This window comes from Oncorhynchus kisutch, linkage group LG17, assembly GCF_002021735.2.
Source record: "Oncorhynchus kisutch isolate 150728-3 linkage group LG17, Okis_V2, whole genome shotgun sequence".
Classification (NCBI taxonomy): domain Eukaryota; kingdom Metazoa; phylum Chordata; class Actinopteri; order Salmoniformes; family Salmonidae; genus Oncorhynchus; species Oncorhynchus kisutch.
In genome coordinates, this window is record NC_034190.2 from 25,444,352 (window position 1) to 25,452,720 (window position 8,369).

At 44.9% G+C, this 8,369-nt stretch overlaps 1 protein-coding gene across 1 annotated transcript; it reads right to left on the reverse strand.

The window, feature by feature from the left end:
• Window positions 1-221: 221 nt before the first annotated feature.
• LOC109907393 (intelectin) lies at window positions 222-1,655 on the reverse strand. Its single transcript, XM_020505328.2, has one exon. It carries the CDS (start codon window positions 1,628-1,630, stop codon window positions 635-637), a length of 996 nt encoding a protein of 331 aa, XP_020360917.1. The 5' UTR covers window positions 1,631-1,655; the 3' UTR covers window positions 222-634.
• Between the last annotated feature and the right edge of the window lie 6,714 nt (window positions 1,656-8,369).

Consider the following 8,369-nt stretch of genomic DNA (forward strand, 5'->3'; position numbering starts at 1 on the left):
AGCACTCAGAACAAGTCCTCCCTATGTCCGTTCTCCTCTCTCTCTCTCTCTCTCTCTCTCTCTGTCTCTCTCTCTTTCTCTCTCATAGCTCTCTACTCTCTCTCTTTTTTCCCTCCTCAGAATATGTCCTCTCTGTCTCTCTCTCCCTCCTTGACAAAAGGTAAGTTCATCCCCCCCACCAAAAAAAAGAAATTGTATAATGAAAAAGTACAGTAGGCTCATTTCATGCTCTCAGATCCATAGACTACTTTATTGTTACATTATTGCAGGAAGAAAGTTCAAACAAGCACACACAATCCATACACTGAATGCACAGCACCCATCACCCCAACACAACAGGTGTCACATACTGGTTGACAGTAACCTTACTGTAATTCAGTTATTAAGAGCCTCACATGACATAATGATACTTGTCACTATCAGCTATAACTATTTAATGATTGGTTATTAATGATAGGAATGGTTATTGCTTTATGCTATTTCTTTATAGTAATTGAATGAATAGATAGAAAATATAAAAAGGTATTACTAATATTACCAAAATTACTTTTAAATGTACTTTTCATATTTTTTTTACCCAAAAATCTATCAATCAATCTATGAAACAATCAAAGAAAAATAAATGCACTGTGAATTAGCGGTAAAAGAGTAACACAGCTGACTCCAGCATCTGTTTTGATGTACTAAAGCCTATATGGGTCCCATAGCCGTTCCAGGCAAAGCCAGTGAAATCACCACACTGAAGAGGGTTACCCTCAAGGAAAAACCCACCTCCACCAATACAGTAGTGTTCAACATTACCGCCTTTGGGTTTGACCCCAGAGCAGATGGCTGTTGCCGCCCGTTCATGGTTTATGGCTCTGAAACTGATGAAGCCTCCTTCAATCTCCCCTCCAGAGTAAGGGCCGTAGAACATTTTGGTGGACTCTTTGTCCCCAAGGTCATAAACTATGGGAATGGAGGGTCCATTGTCGGACAGGTGTTTACCAACGTTGTACTCGACCGGGTAGCGGTGGAAGAGGTAGTACAGGTTTCCTCCGTACAGATGGAGGAAGCGCCTCTCAGTGTGGTAGCGCATGATGGCGGCCAGGTTCCAGTGGTAAAAGGGTGTTTTGTTGGGAACGTGCCACACCGACATGTCTTCTGCATCTATGTCATAGTAGCCAGGATTCTTGAAGTCATCGTCCGTGGCTGCCTCCACTGTTCCGAAAGTCTTCCTGTTGGCCCAGTTGCCTTCCCCTTTTGGCCAGTTGGCATTGTTGCCCTGCTGGCTGGTCCAACGATCGCCAACTGTGCACTTGGCGTAGATGTTGTCCTCGTGCACGCTTGCCACCAGAGTCCAGCCGCCGCCCGCTGTGGTCATGTCACAGAAGGTCTGGTACACCACCCCAGTAGACGTGGTCAGGTAGTACAGACCATCTTCAGCTTGACCATATCTGTCCTTAACTTCCTTGCAGCTTCTGCCAATGAATTTAGCCCTATTTCTTAGCTCATCAAGACGGCTCAAGCTAACTTTTGGAGCTCTTGCCTGCTCAATCGCTTTTACAGAATCAAGTGGTGAAGTGTTTATGCACGACGTCTGAAACACCATCAGTAGAGGGATCGCCTGCAGAAAAGCCTGGTACATCATGTCTGTTGTAGTAAGGCTTCAGTGAGGATCTGTTGAACGTTGCTTCCTTGAGGTACTTATATGTTAAGTTTTGGCAATGTTCCAATATCAATGTTTGTTAAAGCACATAGCTATCAGTACTATGGTAGTTATTAACAATGACACACCTGGCAAATGGGGTAATGTTGAAATAAAAAATCTTTGCAGACTTGGTAGAAAAAAAATTACTTGGGAAACATTTTCCTCTCATGAAGACACCTGTCAGGTGGGAAATGTTGCCCTCAATGTGTTTAATGGACCTGGTACTAAACATTGATGGTGGTATTTTGACAAAAAAATGCAAGTGTGCTATAGTTTCCTTTTCAAACAGAAAGTTTGAATTCCACGTCAGTATACCTGTTCTGTCCATCTCATGGAACGAAGCCTCAGCATTCTAATATTTCTTATTGGGTAAGCCCTTTTTTGGATTCCTGTCCTTGTTGTTGAGCACTCATTTCAAATGTAGTGTACACACATCTAATGACTTATAGGAGCTGGATACAAAAAAATGTACTTCTGAAATAATGAAAAGATATCTGCACGCTGATGAATGCCAATGTTGTTTTACTGTGCATTGTTAACAATGGGAGCATTCATCGCAGGTTGGCATTTATTGTCATGAATCCTGCCTTGGAGACAGCTCTGCAGAGTGGTCACTAGCTGGCACAGCCACAAAGTAGTAAAATATGATTTTAATCCTTAACCCTATCCTTAACCACACCGCTAACCCTAACCTAATTTTTCATGACTTTTTACGACATAGCCAATTTTGACATTGCAGCTGACCCATCTAGTGGAAATCACTTAGTCCTACAAGGCAAGATTCATGAAAATAAATGTCTACCTGCACATTCAGTAGTGTGTGGGTATTTATTCTATATTACATTATTGTTGAACACCCCTCCTATTTTCCTCTGTCATCCGGACCCGCAGAAGACAACTAGGAAAGCTGCCGTCACCGTCAATATTACTCGCCAACGTGCAATCATTGGACAATAAACTAGACGAGGTAAGATCACAAATATCCTACCAACGGGACATCAGAAACTGTAATATCCCATGCTTCACGGAATCGTGGCTTAATGACAACATGGATATTCAGCTAGCGGGATACACGCTCCACTGGCAGGATAGAACAGCACACTCTGGTAAGACGAGGGGGGGCGGTCTGTGCATATTTGTAAACAACAGCTGGTGCACAAAATCTAAGGAAGTCTCTAGATTTTGCTCGCCTGAAGTAGAATATATTGTGATAAGCTGCAGGCCACACTACTTGCCTAGAGAGTTCTCAGCTATACTTTCGTGGCTGTTTATTTACCACCACAGACAGATGCTGGCACTAAGACCTCACTCAGTCAGCTGTATAAGGAAATAAGCAAACAGGAAACCACTCACCCAGAGGCGGTGCTCCTAGTGACCGGAGACTTTAATGCGGGGAAACTTAAATCAGTTCTACCAAATCTCTATTAACATGTTAAATGTGCAACCTGAGGGAAAACAATTCTAGATCACCTGTACTCCACACACAGAGACACGTACAAAGCTCTCCCTCGCCCTCTATTTGGTAAATCCGACCACAACTCTATCCTCCTGATTCCTGCTTACAAGCAAACATTAAAGCAGGAAGCACCAGTGACTCGGTCTATAAAAAAAATTGTCAGATGAAGCAGATGCTAAACTACAGGACTGCTTAGCTATCACAGACTGGAACATGTTCTGTGATTCTTCCGATGAAATTGAGGAATACACCACATCAGTCACTGGTTTTATCAATAAGTGCATTGAGGATGTCGTCCCCACAGTGACTGTATGTACATACCCCAACCAGAAGCCACGGATTACAGGCAACATTCTCACTGAGCTAAAGGGAAGAGCTGCCGCTTTCAAGGTGTGGGACTCTAACCCGGAAGCTTACAAGAAATCCCGCTATGCCTTGCGACGACCCATCAAACAGACAAAGCGTCAATACAGGGCTAAGATTCAATCATACTACACCGGCTCCGACGCTCGTCGGATGTGGCAGGGCTTGCAAACTATTACAGACTAGAAATGGAAGCACAGCCACGAGCTGCCCAGTGACATGAGCCTACCAGACGAGCTAAATCACTTCTGTGCTCACTTCAAGGCAAGCAACACTGAGGCATGCATGAGAGCATCAGCTGTTCCGGACGATTGGTCAGTAAGACCTTTAAACAGGTCAACATACACAAGGCTGCGGAGCCAGATGGATTACCAGGATGTGTGCTCCGGGCATGTGCTGACCAACTGGTAGGTGTCTTCACTGACATTTTCAACATGTCCCTGCTTGAGTCTGTAATACCAACATGCTTCAAGCAGACCACCATAGTCCCTGTGCCCAAGAACTAAAAAGGCAACCTGCCTAAATGACTACAGACCCGTAGCACTCACGTCCGTAGCCATGAAGTGCTTTAAAAGGCTGGTAATGGCTCACATCAACACCATTATCCCAGAAACTCTAGACCCACTCCAATTTGCATACCGCCCAAACAGATCCACAGATGATACAAACTCTATTGCACTCCACACTGCCCTTTCACACCTGGACAAAAGGAACACCTATGTGAGAATGCTATTCATTGACTACAGCTCAGCGTTCAACACCGTAGTACCCTCAAAGCTCATCACCAAGCTAAGGATCCTGGGACTAAACACCTCCCTCTGCAACTGGACCCTGGACTTCCTGACAGGCCGCCCCCAGGTGGTGAGGGTAGGTAGCAACACATCTGCCAAGTTGATCCTCAACACTGGAGGTCCCCAGGGGTACGTGCTCAGTCCCCTCCTGTACTCCCTGTTCAACCACAACTGCATGGCCAGGCATGACTCCAACACCATCATTAAGTTTGCTGACGACACAACAGTGGTAGGCCTGATCACCAACAACAATGAGACAGCCTATAGGGAGGAGGACAGAGACCTGGCCGGGTGGTGCCAGAATAACAACCTATTCCTCAACGTAACCAAGACTAAGGAGATGATTGTGGACTACAGGAAAAGGAACACCGAGCACGTCCCCATTCTCATCGACGGGGCTGTAGTGGAGCAGGTTGAGAGCTTCAAATTCCTTGGTGTCCAAATCAACAACAAACTAGATTGGTCCAAATACACGAAGACAGTCGTGAAGAGGGCACGACAAAGCCTATTCCCCCTCAGGGAACTAAAAGGATTTGGCATTGGTCCTGAGATCCTCAAAAGGTTCTACATCTGCAACATCGAGAGCATCCTGACCGGTTGCATCACTGCCTGGTTTGGAAATTGCTCGGCCTCACTGGGGCAAAGCTGCCTGCCATTCAGGACCTCTACACCAGGCGGTGTCAGAGGAAGGCCCTAAAAATTGTCAAAGACCCCAGCCACCCCAGTCATAGAGTGTTCTCTCTACTACTGCATGGCAAGCGGTACTGGAGTGCCAAGTCTAGTACAAAAAGGCTTCTCAATAGTTTTTACCCCCAAGCCGCAAGACTCCTGAACAGGTAACCAAATGGTTACCCGGAATATTTGTATTATATGAGCATTTCACTTCTTTCTTATGAACATTTTATCAACTAGTCTTTGAGATATTGTTTTGGTGTACTGACAAAATAAGCTGATGTCCATCTTTTTTCTGCCATTTTTCTACCTGGCTGGCTACACACACAGTGTGCAGGTTACTTACAGTAGGATATGGGCTTCTCTCATTTTCTACCATTCTAGATTGACTTCGATCTAAAAAGGTAGCTAGCTAGACAGCTAGCAAATGTGAAACGGATTACAGTGACAAGGGTTGACAGCTGTACGAGTTCACCATTTACACAACGTATGCTGCAACCTTTTGACATTTTAATATAGTTTATGTTTAAGTTGGCTGGCTTCCAACAGTAGCTTAATTTGCAGAGCTAGCGAGCACCAATTCCATTTCTGTGGTGTTTGCTATAACGTCGTGTGAGAGACAAAAAGTAAAAAACACCATAACTACAAATTAACTTTCTTCTGACGATTCTTGTTTTTTTATTGTCACAATTCCAATCCTCCTCCTTTATCCGGGCTTGGGACTGGCAAAAGTGACCCAAAAGAGACACTCTGATGGAGTTACTTAGTTTTTATTTTTATTTTTTTAGTTTAGTTTTCTTAATTTGGTTTGGTTTTTAACCTTATGGTCCACTGAGGAGTATTACAACAAGTCACAGTAAAACATGAACACTTTTAACCATAACATTTTTGTATACAATCTACATTAACAATCTAAATGGACCAAAAAGAGACAATAGAAAAAACTGTCAATGGCAATGTGAGAAAATTATGGTAACTAGTCTGGCCCTAATTCAGGTTATTTTTTTTATTTTTTTTAAATGTAAGCCAGGGCGGGATCAGCCAGCAGCGACTTTCCGCATGTGCGATTCATTTGCAGTCTGGATGCTGAGGGGTGAACATCTCCTGTTCTGATTGTAGCTGAGAGGGACTGCTGCGCGAGGACTGGGCCGCCTGTGATTACTTCGGGACGGGGTGGGGCGCACGGCAGCACCCGCTGCTCATTGAGGAGAGTAAGAAGGATACGTGCTTTCACGTCAGAGTCTCCAAAGGTCTCCAATAACACCAGAAAATGTTGCTAGATTTGTCGCTAGTGGCTTTTTGAAAATGTGTCGCTAGAGGAAACTTAGAGACGCGCTATTAAGTGTCTATAATCAGCACAAGAGCTTTCATTGTGTATTATTAATATTATTGAAGATGTTTCCAGTGATATATTGGGGGGGACAAATCACATTTTCCCAGGATGGGATTTCCACGTATGTCTGTTTGTCAGTGTCAGCAGATTAGGCTACCCTGTAATTTGTAGGCTACCCTGTAATTTGTAGGCTACCCTGTAATTTGTCAAAAAAAGACTCAGCTAATGTCTCCAGTCATATAAAGTGTAGTAGAATTGCACCCCAAGTGGTCCCAAAGTGGTTTACAATAACTTTATCATATTCAAATTAAGTTAAGAGCGTCACATGACATTATAATATTTGTCACAAAATCAAATCAAATATTATATATTATTATATTGTGCTTGCACAAAGGATAGTAACATCTCATCTTGTGTTCTTGGAATCTGAATATCTGGACTTGTCCAGTGACTGCTGAGAAAGATAAGCTGACAACAGGGGAAAGTCCTTGTGGCGGCACGGAGAGACGGCTGACAGGAGGGAATAGACCCCACTGGGACAGTCATGGGGTAGCTTCCCATTTCTGTAGTTTCCCATGCTTCGCAGTATGTTGGAAACACCGGCTTTAGCTACAGAAAGTCAACATACGAGAATACCCCTAGAGTCTGCGAGAGCGGGGGCGGAAGATGACTCATCGGCTGACAGCATGGTAACGACTGGACCGGAAACGACTACGAGTAATGAGAGCACAGCATAAGAGAACACCACAGCAACTGTCACAAGTTTCGCTGCAACAGCGGGCCACAAACAGATGCAGGTATGTGTCTGTGGTTGGAGGAAAGTTACATCACACTATGGGTTGAGAATCCACCAGGGGAAGAAGGGGTGTTTGGGTAAAGAGAGACAGAGGCCTCACATTGATTAATTTCTGCGAAAGCGATCAAATCAGTCGAATGAAGCACAGCAACTGGACGCAAACCATAGTTTGCAGTGCATCAGTACCACTGTCATGGAGGACGTAAACTCAAGCACCGAAGTAACAACTGAGGTGGAACCAACAACAGGAGTGGAACTCACCCAGCCTCCCAGACCTGCAGTCGAGAGGAGACTACCAGGGCACAGACCGTATGTGAAGTGGCCTGGCGCCAGTGACAAGAAGTTGTGGGAAACAGTGAATACTGACCTTACCTTGACCCTCGAGAAACTTCGAGGCACAGTGGAGAAGAAGTTGGAGAGGATGGGGGACATCATCTATGAGTACGGGGCAGAAAGCTTTGGAGTGCAAGAGACAAATGGAGGGAGAAAGGTTCCAACCCCACCAGTTTCCAGGAGGCAACAAGAAATCAAGCGCCTCTTTAAAGAAAGGAGACAGCTTAAGAAACAGTGGAAGAAGGCCTCGGAAGTGGAAAAGGAGGGCATAGAGGCACTTCAGGCTGACATAAAACCCGGTTGGCATCCCTCCGTAGAGCAGAGAACCTACGGAAACGCAGAGGGAAGAAAGAACAAACTAGAACTCGATTCTATGAAGATCCCTTCAAGTTCCTTAAAAGTCTCTTCACGAAGGAAAAAAGTGGAGCTCTAAAAACAACAAAGAAAGACCTAGAGGAGCACCTGAGAACAACAAACTTTGACTCAAAGCGACATGAACATCTGGCCATCTCATCAGATATCCCACCCATTGAACCCCCGGAACATCATATTGAGACCAGCCCTCCGACATGGAAAGAGGTGGAAAACACAGTTCGACGGGCAAGAACAGCATCAGCCCCGGGGCCAAATGGAGTCCCGTACAAAGTGTATAAGAACGCACCAGACATCCTCAGGTTCCTCTGGAGGCTTATGAGAACAGCTTGACAAAACAAGATAATACCCAAAGTGTGGCGTAGGGCAGGCAGCGTCCTGATCCCTAAGGAGAAGTATGCATTGAACATCCGCCAATTCCGCCCCATCTCCTTACTGAATGTCGAGGGTAAAATCTTCTTTAGGGTCATTGCCCAGAGGATGGCCGAGTACCTGCAAAGGAATGTGTACGTCGATACATCTGTACAGAAGGCAGGAATTTCAGGGTCCTCTGCCAGATCCAA

What these genes read in the sequence shown, in the direction of transcription:
- LOC109907393 (XM_020505328.2), bottom strand. Translation starts at nt 1,630, where the DNA reads ATGATGTACCAGGCTTTTCTGCAGGCGATCCCTCTACTGATGGTGTTT.